Source organism: Corylus avellana, chromosome ca1 (assembly GCF_901000735.1).
Source record: "Corylus avellana chromosome ca1, CavTom2PMs-1.0".
Taxonomy (NCBI): Eukaryota; Viridiplantae; Streptophyta; class Magnoliopsida; order Fagales; family Betulaceae; genus Corylus; species Corylus avellana.
The window spans coordinates 9,420,630-9,444,953 of record NC_081541.1 but is presented as its reverse complement, the minus strand read 5'-3'; the positions used below and the strand labels follow the sequence as shown (position 1 = coordinate 9,444,953).

At 38.3% G+C, this 24,324-nt stretch overlaps 2 protein-coding genes across 6 annotated transcripts in view; one reads left to right on the top strand and one right to left on the bottom strand.

Annotated features, from left to right (window-relative positions):
- The first annotated feature begins 620 nt into the window (after nt 1-620).
- LOC132187977 (F-box protein At5g49610) lies at nt 621-2,331 on the top strand. 2 transcript variants are annotated; one of them, XM_059602407.1, is made up of 2 exons: nt 621-886; nt 1,008-2,331. In XM_059602407.1, the coding sequence occupies exons 1-2, from the start codon at nt 847-849 to the stop codon at nt 2,054-2,056; spliced, it is 1,089 nt and encodes a 362-aa protein (XP_059458390.1). In that variant the 5' UTR covers nt 621-846; the 3' UTR covers nt 2,057-2,331. The 2 variants fall into 2 exon arrangements, with proteins under 2 accessions (XP_059458390.1, XP_059458383.1); XM_059602400.1 differs by having other exon boundaries at nt 984-2,331.
- Nucleotides 2,332-4,577: 2,246 nt separating this feature from the next.
- The window catches only part of LOC132168114 (probable phosphoinositide phosphatase SAC9), a 36,168-nt gene continuing 16,421 nt past the window's right edge, over nt 4,578-24,324 (bottom strand). For 3 of the 4 annotated variants that reach the window (XM_059579195.1, XM_059579196.1, XM_059579199.1), the window contains 7 exons: nt 22,851-23,093; nt 19,805-20,239; nt 15,686-16,522; nt 14,229-14,426; nt 8,939-9,397; nt 8,452-8,682; nt 4,578-5,021 (listed from right to left, as the gene is read on the bottom strand). In XM_059579195.1, the coding sequence (XP_059435178.1) occupies nt 4,743-5,021; nt 8,452-8,682; nt 8,939-9,397; nt 14,229-14,426; nt 15,686-16,522; nt 19,805-20,239; nt 22,851-23,093 (2,682 nt within the window). In that variant the 3' untranslated portion in view covers nt 4,578-4,742. The remainder of the gene's footprint in view (nt 5,022-8,451; nt 8,683-8,938; nt 9,398-14,228; nt 14,427-15,685; nt 16,523-19,804; nt 20,240-22,850; nt 23,094-24,324) is intronic. The other variant, XM_059579197.1, reaches the window with a different exon arrangement.

Here is a 24,324-nt window from a genome sequence, read left to right as displayed (position 1 = left end):
ATTGTAACACGATCTAGAGTTGGAAAAAGAAGTGTATTGCATTAAAGTGAAAAGATAGTGAGAGGAAATAACATAAAAAAAATGAGTAGGGAGTGAATTTTGGCTCTTTGTATGGAGGTTTATGACAAAACTAAATATAGGGAGGAGAGTAGAGAGTTAGTTGGAGCATGTTTTTCTTGTAAATTAGCCCAAATTTGACTGAAAATTGGTATTTAGAGAGCCTATTGGGAACGCTCTTATACTCCTATTTGAGTTTTCCTTTTTTTTTTTTTCTTCTTCTTTTAAACAAGGGTTAACATGTAAGTGTATATATATATATATATATATATAAGTTTTTTTTTTTTTTCTTTTTTTAATTCAAAGCGGGAGAGGGGGAAAAGGGAAATATATATATGAGTTGATTGGTGAAGGCCACGTCTATGGCATGTGGCATTTCCCTTAAGTATGCCATATTCATTGCCATTGGTCCATTGGATATCCAACTCGTTTATGCCTGACCCCATCATCACCGCGAATAGCCCATTAGCCAATCTGGTGAGGGTCCACAAGCCCAAATTGCCTCTTATGTTAAATCACAACCGTTAATCAAATTGGTCCAAATAATTTCATTCACCGTCATATTCTCTCTCCGGCTCTCGAGTTTCCATCAGATTCTCTCCTTTGTTTACACTTTGCAGATCTTTCTCTCTCTGCAGCCAGAGCCAATTTGTTTATACCCCAAAGTCTCAGGCCCTCTTGGGGCTTGGTCAAGAAAAATACTATAATAAAACTGCCCAACGGAGTCAAGAAAATGACGAACTCAAAAGGCAAAAAGTGAAAAGCCCCACTCAGATTCACACGCATCAAATGAGTTTTCGCCGAATACCCGTATCGGGATTTTCATCTGGTAAGCAAAGCTTGGACCTTTCTATCGATTTTCACATCTGGGTATCTCAAATTTTTCTTTTTTTCTTCTTGGAATTTGCTAATTATGAATTCACAAGGGGATGGGTTTTTCCCGGACGAAGTTGTTCTTCAAATTCTTGCAAGATTGCCGGTGAAGTCCCTATTCAGAAGCAAAACCGTGTGTAAACTTTGGAACAGATTGTCCTCGGACAAGTATTTTGTCCAGCTCTATAATGAATTGTCTGTCAAGAACCCTATGGTATTGGTTGAGGTCTCAGAGGCATCAGAATCGAAATCTTGCTTGATTTGTGTTGATAATCTGAGGGGTGTTTCTGAATTTTCTTTGGATTTCTTGAAAGATAGATTTAAGGTTAGAGCCTCGTGTAATGGCTTGCTGTGTTGCTCGAGTATTCCTGATAAGGGTGTTTACTATATCTGCAATCCAATGACTAGGGAGTTGAGGTTGCTTCCTAGGAGTAGAGAGAGGCCTGTGACTCGGTTTTACCCTGATGGTGAGGCCATTCTGGTTGGTTTGGCATGCGATTCCTCGAGTCAGAAATTTAAGGTTGTGTTGGCGGGCTATCACCGCTCTTTTGGTCATAGGTCGGATGGAACTTTTATATGCTTGGTTTTTGATTCGGAGTTGAACAAATGGACAAAGTTTGTGTCATTTCAAGATGATCATTTCACGCACATGAATCGGAATCAAGTTGTGTTTGTGAATGGCTCGTTGCATTGGTTGACAGGTAGTTGGTCTGGCATTCTTGTGCTTGATTTGGATTGTGAGATATGGAGGAAGATGCCATTGCCTGAGCAAGTCAGCTATGGTTCTGCTGGGAATAGGATTTATTTGTTGGAATCAGATGGTTGCCTGTCCGTGGTGCAGATATCAGATGCTTGGATGAATATTTGGGTATTGAAAGACTATGAGAGGGAAGAATGGCAATTGGCTGATAGGGTGAGTCTTAGATGTATCAGAGGACTTGTTCCGGGCATTTTCCCGATAAGTCAGACAGGTGAATATGTTTTCCTAGCAACTCATAAGCAGGTGTTGGTGTATCAGCGGAAGAATCGAGTGTGGAAAGAAATGTACTCCGTGAAGAACGGCTCGACGCTTCCATTGTGGTTCTCAGCTCATGCATTCAGGAGCACAATATTCTCCTGTCACTAAGGTGTGGACTTACTACATCTGCTGAACTCTGCTGTAAATAAACTTCTTTGTCGAAACAAAGCACTGCTACTCAATTGGCCAATTTTATTTGTTGAAAATTTGATGGTTTTTTTACTTATTTAAGTGTAAAGTTTTCAATTTAAGCTGTCGTTTGGGCTTGAATCTCCTCACTTTTGCAAATGAAAAACAGTGAGGCTGGTTTTTTCTTGGATTCGGAAATTTAATTCTCCTTGTTCCTCAGCTTGAAAGGTAAATAAAAGATATTCTTTGTTCAATGATATTGCATGAAGTTGATTATTACTACTACTTGTGCATATTTCTGATTCATTTTGGTTGGTGATGCTGATCCCATCACATTGCTCTGTATATAGTTCAGTACTATATTTAGTTTGCTTCTCAAGGTTTCCATGAAACTTCAAGATCCATTTTTTGATTCTCAAGCTTTGATCTTCGCATCGGTAACTCATAAAAGAAGAGTTTTTCATTCTTCCTTTTACAGTTTTACAGCAAGAAAGCAACCAAGCAAGTCTATATAACGCCATCTCTTGGCAGTTATTGGTTGCATGATCAAACTGCAAATTTGTTGCCTTTAGTCTGATCATGTTATTTATCTTTAAATAAGAACCTTGTTTGTAATCCTATCCAAAATTTGAGACTTGAGAGCTTGAAGATGTTCTTGGATGCTCTCAAATGAGATATTCGCAGCCTTGACAATGTTGATTGTAGAAGAACCTTGTTAGTAATCCTATCCAAATTTTGTTAGGCGTTTGGCGGAGGAAGGGCTAGTGGTCTGGCGGCAGCAGGAACTTCCTCCAATCTGACCAAGTTTTCCTCCAAATCTGATAGAGCCCTTAGTTTGTAGAAATATTCATTTTTTCTTCCATCTCCATAGCATGGATCGGACTAGAAATTTAGTTTCATGGGACAACTAAAAATAATACTTTTTGAATGGCAAAAAATTAATTTTAAAGGGTAAACATTAGAAAACTTTAAAACTTTTGAGGGGCTAGTGCCCCTACCCATACACCTAGTTTCATCCGTCCTTTAGTGATCTCAATCCCCCTTAATTCCCTCCCCTTCCCAACTCTTTTTGTTTTGGCTCTTTCTTTTTCTTCATCTTCTTTTGTCCTTTTTCCTTTGTGCGTGAGTGCCTTTTTTTTTTTGTTCTATTCTTGTTTCTTGGCGTGTTTTGCTTATGTACTCATGGAGGGAAACGGAATCTATTTATAGTTAATATACTGTTTGGTGTACCTACAAGTACGAGGTGTGCCTCATTTATCTCTCAATCCTACTAATCTTTTGATTCCCAAGTTTTGTTACACTGTAAGCCAAAAAAGAAAAAATGCCACCAATTAGAATAGTTGACAACTTCAATTAAATTTTTTTAACTAATGTAATCTAGAGCTTTCGTTAATATTCTAGGTGATGCATGTTTTTGCTTGGAGAGGCATAAAGCAATGACAGATTTCGGCCTTGCAAACAATGAGTCGTCATGAACGAAAACAATACCAATACGATACATTTTCTCGTGTTCTTTACATTCAATGAAGGTATAATATGTATACCGGAACAGATTCATAGATATTTACAATATGTTCCCTATGATAAATGGGGTCATGAATTATGGCCAACAAACAATACGAGCGGTAAGGTACATTGGTCAAAGTTTCATGATTCCCTTATCCCATGCAAATTGTTTACCTGTAACGATTCAATATTCCTATGAAAAATTAATCATTCCAGAACGTTTCGGCGGTTGAATACATTTTGAGTTTGATAAATGCATTGCTTGTGAAATATCTATTCGTGTATACCCTATAGATCTACATGTTGATTGGAAATTGGAAACTTATATTCGAAAACATTTGCATAGTTATAATATTGATTTCAGAATCTATATATTTGGTGGTACCTGTGTTGAAACGCTGAACACCCTTTATAGTATCAACCATTTAATCGCATTCGATGTTAGATTAGAGGAGGATCAAGGAACTTAGAATCCTATCAAAGTGCATTGTTGGTATTTGAGCTCTTTTGCTCCAAGGATTTTAATGTTTTCAATGTGGCATATATATGCACCATATAGGATCAGCACTCTATGTTGATTTCATGGCTTGGTTTCTTCCAGGAAGAAGAAGGGTCTTGTGCTATCTACAGAGACTCAATGTTTATATTTGTATTCTATTGGCAAAGTCGTATGTTAATAGATTGTTATACAATTGTTATATGATTGGGATAATGTATCAGTGAAAATTAATCTTTAAATTTTCTTTTTACAAGCTCTTATTAATTTTTACTGTCACACCATTTTAATCGTGTAACAAACGTATAACAGTTTACTAAATAATGTTTCTTTACGTCATTTACTTCCAATAAGGCAAATTACAAATAAATCGCAGCATGATATAGTCTTGAAAATAATGACTGTTTGGGTTGGCTCAAGTACAGTACTGAAAAATTACGGGTAAAAATAAAAAAGTAGATTGCTGCAAGCTTAATCCCAAAGAGTGAAGCAAATCAATTGTACACAACACTGATATTATTACATCAATGAATATAATGCTACAAGCTGATATCACATCAAAGAAAAGTAAAAACAATATAACAACCACAACCAACCCCCTATTGGACGATGACAAGCCTCCCAGTCAATCCTCAGACGCTATTTTACGTGCAAAAATAAGACTCAAATTGCCGAAAGACTAGTAGCCCATTTCCCAAGTTCATAAGGATCACCATAGTAATACGACTTAATCCTATTGGCCATGGACAAGCCCGATGCCAATTGCCAAAATCCAGAATCGTCTAGTTCCGTAGGATCATCAGCAAATGCTGCGACATCTCCAAGAAGTTTGAATGAAATCCTGCGGGTTGATATTGGCCTAGGGAAATCGAAGTACATTACTGTTCCAGCCTTAGCCTCTGGCAGTCGAAATTCCCCCATTGTTACCATGCCATGAGGTTCCTGTGACATATATTATTCTAAATAAGCTCTCATTGAAATTGGAATTCACATACTTTGGTCTTTAATTAGATTATTTTCTTCAGAACAGAAACAAGATTTCAGATTGCAAAGCTAGGTCTTATTTGAATGTAGAAACAAAGCAAAGAGACTAGAATGCTAATCATGAATGATTATATCAGTCTCAAACTTTTTTTTTTCTGCACCCATTCGAGTCTCCTAAGCCATACCCATTCTTAAACCTTCTTGTTTCCAAGATTTTTTATAAGTAAATACAACTCATATTCCCAAACAGGATTCAACCCCTGCGGTTACCCACCACCCCTTGTAAATGAGGGGTGGTGATTCCATTTCCATATGGTACAAAGACTACAGGCATTTCGTATGATTCTCAAAATGATTTAAATGAGAACACTCTTGCCAAATAGATGAATGTATCACCCTATACAATGCTTCATCCTTAAAAATGTCACCGGTGTCCTCTTAATATGCTCTACAGGGAACTACTTTTCATCATTACAAAAACACCCTTATCCATATAACTATAATGATAGAAACAGAACACCATTTACCCTATAACTTTGACAAGGCAAACACAAGCTACTCTCTCGCTATGTTGCAAAATGATATGAGAGCCGAAACACATTTCAACAATCCAAACAACTGCATGACACAGTTAAAGATAGCACAGATGACAAGAACGGGAGAGTAGAAGTGATTGAGAGGCAATACCACTGGTAATAAAGTTGTTAAAAGAGACGGATGTGACAACAGGATGGGAACTATTGCAGACCATCTTATTTCCCTCATATTAAATAAGTGTAAGAGAAACAAGCTTCAATTTTTTGAGCTAAATATCCAGTCCGAGCATACTCATTGTCAAAGCAATCGTAGAAGTTATCCAACATCCAGTTCAGTATACTTGATCAACTAAATGGAACTGTGCTTGATTCTTCTTCTTTTTTTATTTGTTTTGATATTAAAAAGCGTAAAAGGTGCAACTTAAGTACACACATGAAGTATACAAGAAATACACCTAGCAAAGAAGAAGAAAAAAGATCAATAAACACATGAAAGGTAGAAAATTTAAATCGAAGGCATATATCCAAAGGTCTGAAACTTCCTCCATCGTCCGTTCACGGTCTTTAAAACTCCAACCATTTCTCTCCCTTGAAAGACACCACATGAGGCAAGATAAAACCATCTTCCACATTTCAGCATTCCCAAGCCTACAAAAATTGCCCTTTCCAGCAGACGAAAAGATCTATTACTTGTCCAGGCATAACCCAAGCCAACCCTTCAAAGTTGAAGATGGTGTTCCAAAGAGTACTTGTCATCTCACAATGGAGTAAAGTTGGCCCACAGACTCTCCACTATTCTTACACATACAAACACCAATCAACCATCATGACATGCCGCTTTCTTGGATTATTAGTAGTACGTACCTTCCCTAAGGCAGCCTACCATGCAAATAGCACTACTCTCAAAGGAACCTTACTCTACCAAATACTCCAAGGGAAAGGAGTGTTATCATGGGGAGCAAGGATATTGTAGTAAGATCTTAACATCAAACAACCCTTTTCTTGAAATGTACCCAACAAAGCTTGTCTTCACTACTCTGTCTCAATCTAAAGGGATACAACAAATTGAAGAACAAGGTAAATACATCTACCTTCCAACCATGAGCCGCTTTGAGAAAGTTAACATTCCACTAATGAGAGTCACTAGAAAACTCCAAGTTACAAGCCACATAAGCATCCTTGCTATGGGCCAAACTGAACAATCTCAAATAAGGTGCCTTGAGGGCCTAATCCCCCCATCACCATCATGCCAAAATCTAATTTTGGAGTCATCACCAACAACTCTACCGTGACTAAAAAAACTCTCAAACCCCTCCTGATATTCTTCCATAGCCCTACCCCATACGACCCATGAACCTCATTTGAACACTACACTCCCCACAAGCAGCTACATTTATAATCCCTGCAACGGTTTTTTGGTGACCACATGGGTAGATTTGGATGCCACAACGCTGAAGTTCATGAGAGATGAGAAAGGTTATGGGGTAGATGTGGCCACCCCTCTTCTCCTGGGGTGGCCGAGCAACTAACCTTGTTTTCTCTTGGGTGGCCGTGTTTCTCCTGAGGGTAGCCACGCGACAACCTTACAAGAAGACAAGCGGCCACCCACTATTTTCTCTTGCGAGCTGCCGCAGCCACCTCCAAAGAAGACACTGTGAGTGATTGTTGCTCTTGAGAGCAGTCATGCGTCCACCCCAGGAGAAGACATGGGATGACCACGCAGCCACCCCGTCTTCTCCTGGGGTGGCTAGGGGTGGTTGTAACCACCAACTCTCCTCTTGAAGCCACCCCCTTGTCAATGGTCGTGAGGTGGGTTTAACAAGCACTCGCCATGTCCACTTTGATCACAGGATTATAATATGCCCCTCCACTTCCAGTAGTTAGAGAGGTAGCCGATAGTCGGAACAACTGGAACTTTAGCTCGACTTCAATTACCATATGGGTGAAAGGGCAGCCTCTACCTTGTGGAGGTTAGCCTCCACTGTTTTTTCCTAAGTAGAGGCTGGTGCATGAAAGATTGAAATCGAGTTTTCAAATGTGTTTTTCAGTTCTTTTTGAAAACTGAACATGTGTTTCTAAAACATTCTTATATGAAGATGGGGGAGTTTCTAAAAGTGTTTTTTGTTTTACATTTTCAAATGTGTTTTTCAGTTCTTTTTGAAAACTGAACATGTGTTTCTAAAACATTCTTATATGAAGATGGGGGAGTTTCTAAAAGTGTTTTTTGTTTTACAAAAAGTGTTTTGTGTTTAGAAAATTATTTTGAAAACAAAAACTGAGAAGTGCTTTGTGGGAGACACATCTGAAAACTTCTTGTGTTTCACTTTGAAATTGCAACCAAAGACACTCCTAGTCAACTGTCCTGAGAAAATCTACATCAGCAAACTTTTTAGTTGTCTCTCCTGTTTTTCAGTAGAAGTCCTCATCATTAAGAATTGCTGTTTGGCTGCTGCTTGTAATTATCATATTGATCATATATCAAATTGGGGTATGAGGGAGAAGAGAATCAATTGATGAAAACTTATGGGTTTTATGGCACCACAAAGAGAAAGCAGTTGTCTCCAATTAACACATTCTCAGGTAGCCTAGTGCAAGAAGGGTGGCCAAGAATTGTCCTTGTAAGTATTTGTCAAGATTTAATAAATTGCATGCTGAAAGAACAACTAGTCATTGGTCAAAGAAACCAAGGGCTGACCAAGTGTAAGAAAGTGGCTAATATATGAGCAATGAAAGAAAACATATTAAGAGGAATGTAGAACTTCATGTTCACATCCACTGTGCATGGAAAATGAGCTACACAGGATTAGCCAGGCTAATCTAACAGCAACCTGAAAAAGCAAGGCAGTAAATACCTGGAGATAAGACACTTGTATATACAACACAGCTGGAGAGACGTATCTGTCTTCCAAGAATGTCATTGATGTCTCCTTGCTATGTATATCTGAAGAGGGTGAATGGGTAACCCGAGGCTTTATCGCAGTGAAAGCATCTAGGCGAAATCCAGCAAGCAACGGTGAAGCAGGAGATAGATACTGTTCCAAGACAAGGTCATTGTCCATCAAGCTCTCAGTCTCAATTGGAACCTAGAAGCATAAAAGAGGATTTTCAGTGGCAATGCATATCGACATAGTTCAATAAGAGAAATTATTCACATCAATATTTTTCTCCTATTTTCCTCATCTCAACAAATTCAATAGATTAGCCATTAGATTTGTGGACTCATGTAGACCACACACAAATTCAATGATTGATTCATCCACAATGAATGAATTCTATCATTTCTCATTCAATAATGAGCTGAAATAATGAGAGGAAAAAGCACAGAAGCATTAGTTTTACCTTGAATCTATATGATTGTGGAGCTCTCTCCAACCAGCTTTTAAAATTCATCTGGTCAGGGCCTTGTGCTGATGTAAGCCCCGTCTCTTTTTTTACCGAGCTTCCAACTACAAGAATCCTTTTGGCATGCAGACAAGGGTCACTCTCAACTGACCCTCCAAAAGAGGCACGTCGATTTACTTGTGCGAAGGGGTTTTCATCTAAAGACAAAAGATTTAAGTCTTTCTCAAAACTAACAGAACCTGAACCAGGTCGCTGAAGACGGAGTGTTATCCAAATGATGCGGCACCGAATAGGATTCCTAAAGGCAAATTTAATGTGTCTAGGTACTTTATCCTCTGTACCCAACTTTTCTGGTCCATAAAACTCTGAAGAAGACATGACCAAGGATTGGACATCCCATTTTCCCATGCATGACCTTTCTTCCTTGTGTATTTTATTGCTAGCATAAATCTGTACCTGTACTAACAATAAGAGGTAGCTAGTCAAAGAAAAGCATACAATAAGTAAAATTTACAAGAACCAGTGTAATGTAACACATAATTTGTAAAAGATGATTTACTCTAAAGAATCTCACACCTACAAGTGACTGAGTTTTCAAAAAGGATGCAAGCATACTGCAGGCACAATGATAACTGCAATTTATATCTATATGTACAGGTACATAAAATTACACCACATACAACAAACATCAATGATTATGGTCAATATCTTGTATGCAATTCCAATTTGAATGACTGAAATGACATTTAGCTCCACATCAACATTAAACCTATACTAATTGTCAATTTGATTTGTTCCCTTTTAATTTATCACTCCCATTCTATCCTCGTATCCTCCCTAGAGGACATCTATGAGGTTTGACCCAAGTGCGCATTCAAGTTCAAAAACTGACAAAAAAAAACTTTAAATCAGATATTGATTCTTAAAAGGCATGCATACATGCTAGAGATGATGCCACGTTCATGACCTATATTGGTTCAACTGGGTATGACCTACAAGTATTATACATTCTTTTACCCAGTATAGGTCATGAATGTGGCATGATCTCTAGCATGCATGCATGCCTTTTAAGAATCAATATCTGATTTAATCCTTGATATTGGAAGTGGTGAAATCATAATTATCTTGATTTACCCCCATTATGACTATTATACACCGCCTAAACAGATCCTCATGGGGGTATATCAAGATAATTTTGAATCAAGGCTTTAGATTTTTGTTCATCCCTTGCTACTAGAAAAATTATGACTATTAGACACCGCCATCCATACATAAAGGAATTTGAACATAATGGATTTTAGTTCTACCACCGAAATCTCACAATCTTCAAAGCTCCATGTATTTTGCTTTCTCTAAATGCACCACATTAAGCACAACGATCTTCCAAACTTATAATATGTTACACCTCCCACCTAACCTCTCCAACTATCCAACAACTCTATTACCTTTCTAGGCATAATCCATTCTACACCAAAAAGACGGAATAGCGCACTCATAACTCTCTTGCCACTTCACAATGAAGAAGAAGATGATCAATGGGCTCCCCATTCCTCTTACACGTAGAAACACTAGCATACCACTATAACTCTCCTCTTCTCAAGTTATTCAAAGTTAAGATCCTCTCTAGAGCCTCCATCCACACAAAAAGAGTCACTCTTGAAGGAACCTTACCTCTCCAAGTACTCTTCCAAGAAAATGGGGAGCCTACTGAAATGGACAATGCATGATAAAATGATTTTACTTCCTCTCTGCCTTGTCTAAGCTCGATAAGTACAAAAGATCAAAGAAGTTATCAAATCCACCTCCCCATTCTACACTGGTATGGTAAGTGATATATTCCACTAAAGATTTCTATTAGAAAAATACGCATGATCTGCCACCCACACCTCTTCAAATTGTGCTACTAAACAATTCTGGAAAAGTTTGATCTTTGATCCATCGCTCACCTCATATCTAACAAATCTAGAAAGACTCCCCACCTCCTCCTAATATATTTCCACACTCCCATTCCAAAGGGCCCCACTACCTCCTTAGAGCACCAATCTCCCATGCTATCATATTTAGTTTCCACCATCAACCTCTACAAAGCCTCCCTTTCCGTAGCATAACACCACAACCATTTCTCCAAAAGAGATCAGTTAAATGAACCAGATTTCTGGCTTACATAGCTATATCTACTATACAACCATTAACTATAATATGTATGTTGTTAAATCGACTGGCCATTGTCCTTGACTTCCTGTTAGAGAATGAGGGTAATATTCTAATAAAAGGGGAAAGGACCAGTTGCCCCTATAATGTGTCCCCACAAGTTGTATCATTTTGTGGTGTCCCAATGAGATGTTTCTATGAGGTGTCTCTATGAGGTATCCCTATGTGGTGTTCCCATAAGGTGTCCATATTCCTGAATGTTGTACTTGTTCCTATATATATCAATGTAACTGTGAGGATCAGGAAAGACCGATCCCAATCCCTCTTTTTCTTGGTAGAATATTTGGTGGACCAAGGCTCTCTCAAAAGTAGCATTCTTTGCTTGGTCGGCGGCTTTGGGGAAAATTTTTACTATGAACAATCTCAGGAAAAGACAACTTATCGTGGTTAATCGGTGTTGTCTATGCAAGCTCAATGGAGAATCTGGCGATCATCTTCTTCTCGATTGTGAATTTGTGAGGTCGCTTGTTCATTATAGAACGCTATCTTTAGTCGCTTTGGTCTTTCCTAGGTTATGTTTAACAGTGTGAAGGATTTGTTCGCATGTTAGTGGTCAAGTGGTAACTCTCGAAGTGTGGTCATTTGGAAGATGGTGCCCCTATGCATCATGTGGTGTCTATAGAGGGAAAGAAATGATAGGAGTTTCGAGAATCTAGAGAGGACCTTAGAGGAGCTCAAGTACTTTTTCTTTTTTCCCCTCTTTGCTTAGACAGCTACTTATTTAGCTCCTTTAATTATTAGCTTTTCTGATTTCCTTGTTTTCTTTTCTCTTGCTTTCTAGGCGTTCTCCTGTATATTCCCTGTGTACGCGCCCCTCTGCACTTTTGATATATACATTACTTATAAAAAAAAATCAGAGATTTATTGAGTCTCTTTTGTGAAACTTATTCTTGACATGATTTTTTTTTTTTAAAAAAAAAGGTCTAGTTCCCCCTATTTTCCTTTTTCTTCTTTGTTTTCTTTCCACCCTTTTGCAACAGTAAGGAGGTCGATGGCGGCATCATCGTTGTAAAAGTTGAGATGTCGTTGCCATCCACCTCATCAATGTGGTGGTCATTGTTGGTCATCAAAGGCGTTAGTGGCTATGTGTGGTGGTTGGAAATTTGTCCCACATTGCAGTGGTTTTCGGTTGCTTCTGATTGGTCATTTATGTGTTATAGTGGTTGTTGGCCATGTATGTAAAGGTGGTTGGTTATTTCTCTCATGATTGTAACTGTTGGTAGTTCTGGTAGTCGGGGGTTGTCATTGATTGTGTTTTGCTTGATGTTTTGGTGCTTGTGGTTTATTGTAGTCCTTGGTGGTGTCTGTTATTGTTTTTGCAGTGATTGTCAGCATCATCTGGTTGCCAACAGCGAATCTTCGGCGTGTTTGAATGAAAAGAATTGGTTTTTGGTTGTGGGTGTATGTTATCCCCATCTGGGATAAGGATAAACTCAGTTTAGATTGATCCCTTATTCTAGAATAACCTTTTTCCACTTATTTTTGAGCCAAATCCAAGGCCAATATGGAATCAGCCTGATCCAAACCTTCTTCACTTGAATCAAGCCCAGACCCAATCATCGATTTTTTTTAAAAAAAATAGAAGCCTAGGTCCATATCCAAACCGGATCAATTTGGATTTGAGTCAAGCTGGTCGATATCTTGGTTCCCGACGACCCTTAGCCAATTTTCCATTTTTGTGTGTTGGAGATTATCTGTGAGTTTCAGCTGATGAGGGAAATTTTTGGCGTGTTTCAACTGGATTTGGTGTTTTCGAGTGAGTTTCGACTGGTTCTGGTTTTTCTCCGCATGTTTTAATCAGATTCGGTGTTCTCTGCTGAAGTTCAACCAGTGTCAGTGTTACGAAAGAAACTCTAGTGACTCAGCCGGTGTTGGTGTTTTCCGACGAGATTCTACCAATTTCAATGTTTATCAGTGAGTTTTGACCCGTTTCTATTGGTTTTGTTCTTATTTTGGCCGATATAAGCCAATTTAGCCGGTTCAGACAAGTTTTAGGTTGGTACAGTTCAGTTTGTCAGTCAGTTTGTTGTGTTTTTGGCCGGTTTGGTGATATTTTGGTCAATTCAATGTTGTTGTAGCCGGTTTTGATGGTTTTTTGGTTAGTTTTTTTGACCGGTCCGGTGCTTTTCCTGCCAGTTCAGTTCATTTTTGGCTGGTTTAGTGGCATTTCAGCCAGTTCAGTTCGTTTTTCAGCCAATTCAGTGGTTTGGTGGTTTTTGGGCCTAAAGACCAACTTGTTAATGTTGTGTGGAAGATGGTTCCCCTATGCCTAGTGTGGTGTTTATGGTTAGAAAGGAGTGTGAGGTGCTTTGAGGACTCAGAGAGATCTTTGAAGGAACTCACAGCTTTCTTTTTCTACACGCTTTTCACTTGGACTGTAGCTTGGCTTGTCCCTTTAGTGATTAGCTATCTTGATTTTCTTGTTCTTTTCTCTTCTCCTTGTTAGACGTTTTCTCTTGTATACTCCCTGTGTACTTGGGTTGCGCCTCTCTGCGCTTTTGATATAAACATTACTTATAAAAAAAAAAAAGACCAACTTGTTGATGTGTTTAAAATGTCTTTGTCGTAATCATTATAGTTCCTTTGTATATAATCTACCTTAAGGGGGAGTGTTACAGAATGAGGGTAATATAATAAAAATGGAAAGGACCAGGTGTTCCATGAGTTGTCCCTATGAGTTGTTATTATGTGGTGTCACTATGAGGTGTGCCCCTATGTGGTGTCCCTGTGAGGTGTCCATATTCCAGAATATTGTATTTGTTTCTACATATATTAATGGGTTGTTAAGCCCAAAGATGTACTGAGCCTCTCTCTTGTCAATCCTATTCTTGACCCTCAAGCTTAATATCATTAATCATTTAACCAAATTAAAAAAAAGAAGAGGTTATTCTCAAGTTCAATATCTGTGACAGGAGAGTAGCCTGCAATTTTGAAATTATACACCAATTTAATGTTCTTCTAGACTTCTTGTCGAGTGAATTTATCAAAAAAAAAAAAAGACTTATTGTTGAGTGCATAGAATCACATCAATCAATTACATAAATACTTTACCCATACATAAATTCAGTGCACTCACCGTGGGAGCATCAGCCGCTGAATAACCACATGGACTAACAAGCAAGATTACGCCACTGACATCAGAAAGGGTACCGAGAACAACAACAAATTCAACAGAGGTTGTTTTAGAGGGAGCTTTCCAATATGAATGCTGCGATCCAGAATTTAATGGAGCAAGCAATGACAAAAACGGTGCTGAATCTGTTGCTGTTTCAACCTACAATTAGATATACTATGTTCAGCATCAAGAAATAATTAAAAAGAAAAAAAATAACGAAACACTATATACACCGTAGCACAAATTTTTTTTTATTTTTTTTCTGTTAATATGTACCATAATTATCCTGTAGTAAACAGATAACACAACAATGCTTACAGCTTCTACTCAAAGATATTCTTTCAGCTTCCTAAGGAATATTCGGATAATTGAAAGTAATGCAGAAAGAAACTCCGACTGACAAGACTTTAATTGTATGGTTAATTATATCGGATTGGTATTTGCATTCAATCCGAGAGAGAGAGAGAGAGGAAAACAATGGTGCAGCATTTCCCAGATCAGGATAGTAAGCAGTCACTAAATTTTGTATAATACATTGTATCCTAATGACACAATTTTGGTTTATTTTACTTCATGTCTTATTTTTGGATTTAAGGAGCATTAAACAAGTTCTTATTCGTGTTAGAGAGTTGAGAGAGAGAGAGAGAGGAAATAATGGTGCATCATTTCCCAGATCAGGATAGTAAGCAGTCACTAAATTTTGTATAATACATTGTATCCTAATGACACAATGTCAATTGTCTAACACGAATAAGGACTTGTTTAATGCTCCTTAAATCCAAAAATAAGACATGAAGTAAAATAAACCAAAAGGATTATGACTGTAAATTGCCAAATGGCAAGCCTAAATGTTGGACTGCCCAAAGCTAAATGTTTCTAACTCTTTTACCTGAACATACTATGATCATGCATAGGGGAAGAAGCAAGATGGCATTTATATTCTATCTTAAACTATATTCCAATTTGGCCTCTACTTTGACACGTTCTTCTCATGAGTTCCAATTTTTTTCAACCTAGCTAGTCAGATAGAACTAGTAGGAACTTTCAAATTACTTAGTAGAAGAAGTCATAGAAGTGTCCCTTAGTCTCTTTGCTCAAACAATCCTACATCCTTCTGTTTCATAAATAATTAAGCAAACCTAAAACCAGAAAATATCATCTAGGGAAAATATTTTATCAAGACAATAAACCAACTAATATATGGAATCCATTAAAATTAATAAAGAAACAACGTGAGCTTTACCACGTGGTTGGAGAAGGCAATAATGGAGAAGATGTAAACAGACTACAGCTTGAAAAAAGACCTTTAAACTTGATAAAATGAATGCCGAGAAAGATCAATATTAGCACAAAGCAATTACTAATGAGGACACACAGCAACTAGTAACTCTTATAATACAATTGAAAAAAGACAGTACCGAGTGTAAAAAGCAAGCATATGGAAATTCAGCCAGCGATTCCTCTCCGTTAAGAAAATGTCTTAGGACTTTGACAGCTCGCTGGCAATCAGAAGGCTGATTCCTTTCGGAAAGATAATCCCTTAAGGATGATCCTACCACCTGGTTCAAAGCTTTATGAGCAGCACTATCTGCACGGGCACTTCTTCGCAAACTAATCAAGACCCTGACATAGTCCAAGATCAAAGCATCAAGCACAATGTCCTGGCAGCATTGTTTGCAAATAACACCATCTAGTGCTACTGAACGATTCGAAGAGACATCATCTTGGCCGCCATGGTTTGATCCACTCTGGCTTGATAGACCATTGTAGTTTGAAACCTCCCTTGAGTTATAGCCAGGAAGCAGAAGAGCCCCTCTCCCAGCACAACAAACCTTACAAACCTTTCTTTCACATTGAGAGCACAACAAGACAGATTGTGGACCTACAGCAACTGACACCATAGGGGATGTACGTATTGGTCTTTTGGTTTCAGCACGCACTTCACATATGCCACCAGAACAACTCTCTCCTATTCCAGCAATATTCCAGAAATCTATCACATTATCATCATTAGTGTCAAGACCAATAGCAGCAGTAATTTTATCTTCAAGGGAAACTTGCCCAAGCAGTGCAAGGTTGTTTGCAACTCTGCATAATCTTCCCATTTGGGATTCACCAAGCAAAAGATTTGGATTTAGAGTAGCATGGTCAATTCCAAATGATAATAAAGCTCTATTCCTTTCAGCAGCAGAAAGATTCAGCCTGAGGCGTTCAATTTCAAGTTTCATAGCTTCCGTGAAGTCTAGTTTCCTTTCCTGTAATATTGCATAGTCATATAGGTCAATTTATACCCTATCATGTTTTACATTTAATAAATGAAATCCATTAACTATTAAGCTTTATTATTCTTAAACAATATGCATACTATTCTAACAAATAACTCATCTAATACATGCATAAATACTAAAAATACTAGCTGACATACTAAGTTGAATATCATGTGACAAGATCCTCATTAGAATGGGCATAGTTTTACATAATTCTACTAGTTACATAAGATGCAAATGAGGCCTAAAACCTGCAAGCAATGATGCCACTGAGAACCTGGAATAAGCTGACCTAAAATAATGTTACTGTGCATTCCTTTTATCGTTAAAAGCAATGCATTGCGCTTGTACCTCCTGGCTCAAGAAACTATATGGAAATTCTTAGAGCCCAACTTTTGATGCCCAACTGCTTTGAGACTGCCGCTAAGAAAAAGTGTAATAATCACAGATAAATCTAAATTAGGAACTATAAACACTAAGACTGACATCTTCTTTTTTGGTGTTTTACATTTTTAAGGTGTTCAGCAATCATAGTCTATGCATGATATAAGTGGAACTGAGGAGAGAAAGCCATATTTCCTCATGATTCAGCAAAGGAAGTGGCCTAAAATAGAGCTTCGAGGAGAAAGCAACCAGCATAGCTAACCTAAAGTAGATGGTATTTAGGGCATTGTTAAGTTGTGAATTTATCACAATAGCTTCAACCTTGTGCTGTTGCAATCAATTCTAACTTTTTGAAGTTTTTGTTTTTTTTAATAATGCGATCTGATATTTGTTTGTGATATATGCCACAAAAGAAAACATCAACAACACATATGTGCTCTTTTGATACGCACATCAACAATAAATACAAGCATATCACATATAAGGGGCAACTTATAAAAACCAAAGGGTTCAATTTTAACAATTGGTATTCACCTCAACCAGATGGAGGAAGCATGCAGACACAGCCTAGTCCACTACTTAAAACCCCTAGAAAAATCTGTCCCCAAGTAACCACACTTCAAATGTCAACTGTTTAATACTTTTAGGAAATAATTCAGAATTCATGACAACAATGTTAGGCAAAGAAAAATTCGACTTTACATGCAAAAGCATTGTCATTTTATTCCATCCATATCATGCTCAGTATCTTAAGTTTTTAAGATAGCAAGTACCATGCCCAGAGAATGGAGTGGTAGTTTAACAACAACATGAGATTAAGATTGAGAATGATGTTAAGCCAACAATAAATTAGTTAAATCTATGTATTTTTGATATCTTAGATAATTCTCAATAAAATAAAGAGAACACGAATTGTAAGTGGCATGATTGTAATAAGTATACACAGTGAGCGTATACCAATCTATTGTAGCAATAGTGACAGGTGGGTAGAGATTTCCTACACACAAATTTTCTTCCCAAACTCTTTCCTCTTTTACTCCAAAACCCCAATATTTTCAAGAATGCTGTTTTTCATAGAATTATAGCATGGTGGATAAAGTAAAGAAGGATATCCATGGTATTGTGTAAGCGTATAATACCCATTAATTTGAACGAAACTTTTATAGGACTAGTACAAGGACAAATATTCTTTCTTGTTCTGGCTAGATGTATCTCTTATATACTTCTTATGTACTTAGGGTTATGCCTTTGAGCTTTTTTAATAAAATTTCAACTAGTTACGGAAAAAAATGTCGGACCATTACGAAAGAACGTACACAACATGTGGGTGGCTAAAATGATAACGTCGAGTTGGATAGATGGGAAATCGTGAAAAATATAACAAGGAGGTGGGTCCTTCTTGAGAAAAAGATAAGGGAGAGACATCTTGGATAGTCGTAGGAGGCGGCACATCATCGTTATAGATAAATGTTACATGCGCAAGAGGATTAGGGAGTCAGTGGATCACCTTCTTCTCTATCATGATGTGGCTTCTGCCATTTGGAGTGCCTCTTTTACTCGTTTTGGGTTCTCAGAAGGTGGCACATCATCGTGATGGATAGATGTTACATGTGCAAGAGGATTAGGGAGTCGGTGGATCACCTTCTTCTCTATTGTGATGTGGCTTCCGCCATTTGGAGTGCCTGTTTTACTCGTTTTGAGTTGTCCTGAGGTATGCCTAGTAGTGTTGTTGATCTGCTTAATTGTTGGTGGTCCTTCCACAGGCCTAGGAGTGCTGCAGTGTGGTAAACGGAGTCTACATGCCTCTTCTAGTGTATATGGAAGGAAGGAAATGATAGGTACTTTGAGGACAGAGAGAGGACGTTGGGGAAAATTTTATCTTTGCTCTATGAAACTTTGAATTTATAGACGGTTGCGTATGTGTCTCCTCTATTGATTAGTTTTAGTGATTTCCTTGTTCATTTTGCTCCTGCTAATTAGGTGGTTCCTTTTATATACTCCTAGTGTACTTAGGGGCGTCTTACGCTTTTTATGAGATTAATTTATTACTTACCAAAAAATAAAAATAAAAAAGATAAGGGAAAGACAACTAAGATGGTCTTGTCATGCACAATGACGACCTATACCGAACTAGTGAGAAAAATATATATAATTCAAGTAGAAAGTGAAAAGGACTAAAGAAAGGCCTATAAGGCAGTGAGGTATATACTAGATAGAGAAGTACCGGAAAGTATAACCTTAAATAGATTATAATTTTGAAAAGATATGCTTATGGCTTACCCCAATTAGTTTATTAGGAATTCATAGAACCAAGTCCAGTTTATTTAGGATTGAGATTGAGTTTAATTGAGTTAAGTTTATCAAAATCAACAAACTCCACAATCAACATCATCCATTAAACTAGTCAAAGACCTCATATATTAAAAATCTGAATTCTATGTCAGAAGCATAATATTGAAATGCAAAAGAGCAGAAACTTGAGAAGATTTCGTCATGTGTAGCAACATTGGGTAAGGTTTTTTTTTTTCCGTAAGATGAAGGCTTATGCAGATTTGTAACAGATTTTAGTCGCCAGCAATGCCCTCAAGATAAGGTGGGTAATAGCAAGAAGTGTGTCTGCTTTTATGAAAATACAAAGCTGAGAAACTGGGAGGAACTACCAAATACGTTAGACTGAAGCAGACCAAGCAATTAATTATGAAAAAAAAAAAGAACTAATAGGCAGAAATGAGCCAGGATATGAAAGCATCAAACTTAGCAATAAGACAAATAATATATTTATGAACAAAGGGTGCTAAAGAACAACTTGATGTTAAACTCTATGATGGGTCTTAAACAAGGAATAATATGATGGCTCAAAGCAACATGCAACAGGTAACAACGTACCACACTTGGCCCTGCAAGGGACGCCAGACAAGTTAAGTACTGCTGGGAGCTACTATCCGAAGGTCGTAAATCTTGTGATGAAGAATGTGTATGATCATCTTCAGCACCATGAAATTCAACAACAGCTTGGTCCAAGAAATCAAGCACGTCACTTCCCTTGTCTACAGCATTTCCCCTCACTGGTTGCACAATGGGTTCTGAAACTGTGCCCTCTCCAGTCAAAAGGTCAACCCAGAGGTTGGCAGAAGCACTTTGTTGCACCAACGGTGGCACATTTTCATTAGTTGAAGTGCCCAAAAATGGATTGGAATCTGAACTGGACAAAAAGGGGTTGATTTCTTTCTGACTGTTTTTGGCAAGTTCAATTAATCTTTTACCATGGCCTTCATTAGTAAACACACCCTTCCAAGGAAGAGAAACTCCAAGGATCTCTATCTGTAACAAAAAAATTTTATAAGTAATTGAATTTCATTATAAAGCGCAAGGGCGCAACCCAAGAATACAAGATAAATACAAGAGAAACAGCTAACCAGAAAACAGAAAACAAAACAATCTACCTGTACTAAAGAAATATTAACCAGCAGCAATCATAGTAAACTCCACCCTGAAAATATATATATATATATTGGATGCCATGTTAACATTTGGTTATGTATCTTTTTCTATTTTTTAGTAGATCCATGTAAACAGTAAACCTATGAATTGGCATGGTTTGATAACCTTCATTAGAGAAGATTCTTTTGTTTACTTTTTCATCCTCTGTTTTATTTATTTATTTGATATATATATATTCAGCTTGTCCTTAACCTAATACAAACATCCTAATATACAGGATTAGGAAAATATCACAATGACCAAACTACCATCAAACCCTAATGACTTATTAACCCTAATAACTCTTTTTTTTCTTTCTTTTTTTGATAAATAATGTTTATATATCAAAAGCGCAGAGGGGCGCAACCCTAGTAAACAGGGGGTATACTAGGGAAACGACCAGCTAGAAGAAGAGAAAAGAACAAGGAAATCAAGATAGCTAATTACTATAGGAGCGAGCCAAGCAGCTGTCCAAGTGTAAAGCGTATGGAAAAAGAAGGCCGTAAGTTCCTCCAATGATCTCTCGGAATCCTCAAAGCATCTTTCGTTCCTTTCTAACCAAAGGCACCACATAATGCATAGAGGGACCATTTTCCAAACAACAACACACCTAAAGTGACCTCCCGCCTACCAACAAGCAAACAAGCCTGCCACCTTGCTAGGCATGACCCAATACAACCCAAAACGACTGAAGATGGCCTGCCATAAGGAACGAGCAATCTCACAGTGAAGGAAGAGATGATCAATAGTCTCCCTATCAATTTTGCACAAGCAACATTTATTGATCACGATAATATTCCTTTTTCTGAGATTATCAATTGTGAGAACCTTTCCTAACACCGTCGTCCAAGTAAAAAAAACCACTCTCGAAGGTACCTTGGTGCGCCATATGCTCTTCCAAGGAAAAGGACTCGCTTCTTTACTTATCAGGATGTTGTAGAATGATCTAACATCGAACTTCCCTTTTCTTGATGGGATCCACCAAATTTTGTCCACCCCTCCCCTTCTCCACTTGTGAGAATATAACGTAGTATAGAACGAGGCTAGCACTTCCAATTCCCAATCATGGATCGATCAAAGGAAGCTAACATTCCATTGACGATTTCCACCCATAAACTCCAAATTATCGGCAATGGATGCATCTTTTGCATTAGCTATGTTATATAGGCCTGGATAAGCTTCCTTAAGAATCATTTCCCCGCACCAAACATCATCCCAAAATCTGATTTGAGATCCGTCTCCTGGGTCGAATTTAATATATTTAGAAAACACTCGCCACCCTCTCCTAATATGCCTCCAAAGACCCACCCCATGAGGCCCAGGATTGTCAACAGAATGCCATCCACCCCATGCAGAACCAAACTTGGCATCCACCACAATTCTCCACCAAGCCTCTCTCTCGTGCACATAACACCATAGCCACTTCCCTAATAAGGCTTGATTGAAAACTCTTAACTTCCTGATCCCTAAGCCACCTTTATAGATGGGAGAGTATACCTTATCCCAACTAACCAAGTAATACTTGAATTCTTCGTTTAAGCCACCCCAAAGAAAATCACGTTGGAGTTTCTCTATTCGCTTGGCCACAGAAGCAGGTAAAGGAAAGAGGGATAATAAATAAGTAGGAAGATTGGAAAGTGTGCTCTTGATCAAAGTGACCCTTCCTCCCTTGGATAGATACAACCTTTTCCAACTAGCCAACATCCGCTCAACCTTCTCCAAAGTATCATCCCAAATGTTTTTGGCCTTGAAACAAGCGCCCAAGGGAAGTCCCAAATACTTCAAAGGTAGAGAAGCTAAACCACAGCCCAAAATCCCAGCCAATTCTCCCACATTTTCCACCTCACCTACCGAGATCAAAGCTGATTTAGCCATATTCACCTTTAAACCAGAAACGGCTTCAAAGCAAATAAGAAGTGCTTTAATGGAGCGGATTTGATCAAAATTCGCCCCACAGAAAACCAGGGTATCGTCTGCAAATAAAAGATGAGAAATGGTAATCCTCTCAGACAGATTATCTCCCACTGAGAAACCCAAGATGAAACCAGTATCGCATCCAATTCCATTTCATGCCTAAATTGTGATTTTGACATACCAGCACACCACATAGCAAAACTTTTCACCTTCCTAAGCTCGAGACTGTTCAATGACTACAATGTCAATCTTATAAACCCAATCAAAGGAACTTTTAACAGTATATTATAACAAATGATATTATCCAATTAACAACAGATATGCACATCAAAAAATGCCATGTTTGTCATCCCCACCCTCCATGTTCGTCAAATTTCCATTTGACTAGCACAAAAGCTTTATTCAGAAAAAGCACATCAACCTCTAATATACTGCTATAATTAACTATGTATGTGAAAACCAAAAAAAAAAATTAAAAAGCTTAGGCTGAAAGGATTATGACACATCAACTAAAATATATCTTAAAATTGCTTTGTACCTCACCAAGAGTCATAGGGCTTTTTCCAGACACAGCAGGATAAAACGTGAGTGCTACTACACGAGTAAGAAAGTCCAATTCTCCCTCTAGTTCTTCAAAATCATACAGTAATGAAATATTTGGTGTATCTTGAGCATGAAGGCGTTCACCTGCCCCAGTAACAGCCATATCTTCAGCACTAATTGGCCCAGTTAAGGGTATGATGAGGTTTGTCCCACTTTCACACTGAGGTATGGAAGCACCCTGTCAACAATGTGATATGCGGGATTAGAAACTATAAAAATATTAATAACAAAGTCATGATACCAAATCAAATCAAATCAAAGGAAAATCATAGAGATGGGAAGTGTTATACTCTGTTATGGGAATCCTGGTCAAATCAGGTATTAATATCTACAACCTATAGACAAAAATAAAGGTTACAGGCAATGTTCATTGGAAGTGTCAGATGTGCTGAGGTTTTATAGCTAGGCAACATATATCTCAAAAGCTATTGTTCATCTAGGTACTTTTTCCTCTTTTGGGGCCACAACCACACCCAAAAAAAGAATCCACACTTTATTTTTTCAATATTTTCCAATGCCTTTTTAATAGTATACATGGAAATTTACTAAGTCATATCAACGCATTAAATTTTACTACAATCTGCACTAAAGCATGTTATCCATTTTACTCCGAGATCAAATTATAAAATTCTGCAGAATATGTTTAGTATTATTTGCTTCATATTCTACCCCCAGTATTTCTGCTCTATTGTCCAGCAGGAATTAGTCCAAAAAGGGAAGGAGAAGATAGGCGTTGAGGGCAAAGGTACAAGGCCCACGAGAGGGTTTAAGGCTAAGAAGGTGTCATTTAAGCCTAAGGGTGTTTTGGGCCCGGGCGTGGGCCAAGACAGTAGCCCAGGTTGTGCTGGGTCAAAGGGGGTAGTTCTTTTTCATTTCTGTTGCTGGAGAAATCGAAAGGCACGAAGGCCTTGCGGTCGTGCCTGGCAAGGGCGTCGTCTTCGGCAGGAGGGGCACCCACGGCTGACCTCGGCAACTCTGCTTGGGTTCGCGAGGGCTGGCCAATATGAAGACCAGTGATCTGTGCTTAACAAGACCGGCGATCTGGACACCGGCGATGGTGAGTGTGAAGGCCGAAGAGACTTCCGGCGGTCTGGGCCCAAAAGAGGCGAGCAGAATTCCTCAGAGATTGCTAGTAGAGAAGTCCAGCGGCTCTAGGCATTCCAAGAGAGGCCGGTGTGTTGCCGGCGAAAGTGATTGAGGAGGTCAGAGTGATTCCCGGTGGTATGGGCCCAACAAAGGAGGCCGGTGCATCTCTGTGTGTGCCGATACTAGCAATCCAGTCTGCCGGAACTCCTCAGAATCTGTTGGGAGGAGGTGCGACGATGACTATGGAGATGTCACCTCCGGTGACAGAGGACAGCATGCTGGTGGCTTGGTCTACTGGAGAGATAAACCAGGACAGAGTAAAG

Excerpts from the sequence above, each read along its gene's own strand:
- LOC132187977 (XM_059602400.1), top strand. The coding sequence starts at position 847 with ATGAGTTTTCGCCGAATACCCGTATCGGGATTTTCATCTG. Across the intron at positions 887-983 it reads CGTATCGGGATTTTCATCTG|GGGATGGGTTTTTCCCGGAC; the intron begins GTAAGCAAAGCT and ends TGAATTCACAAG.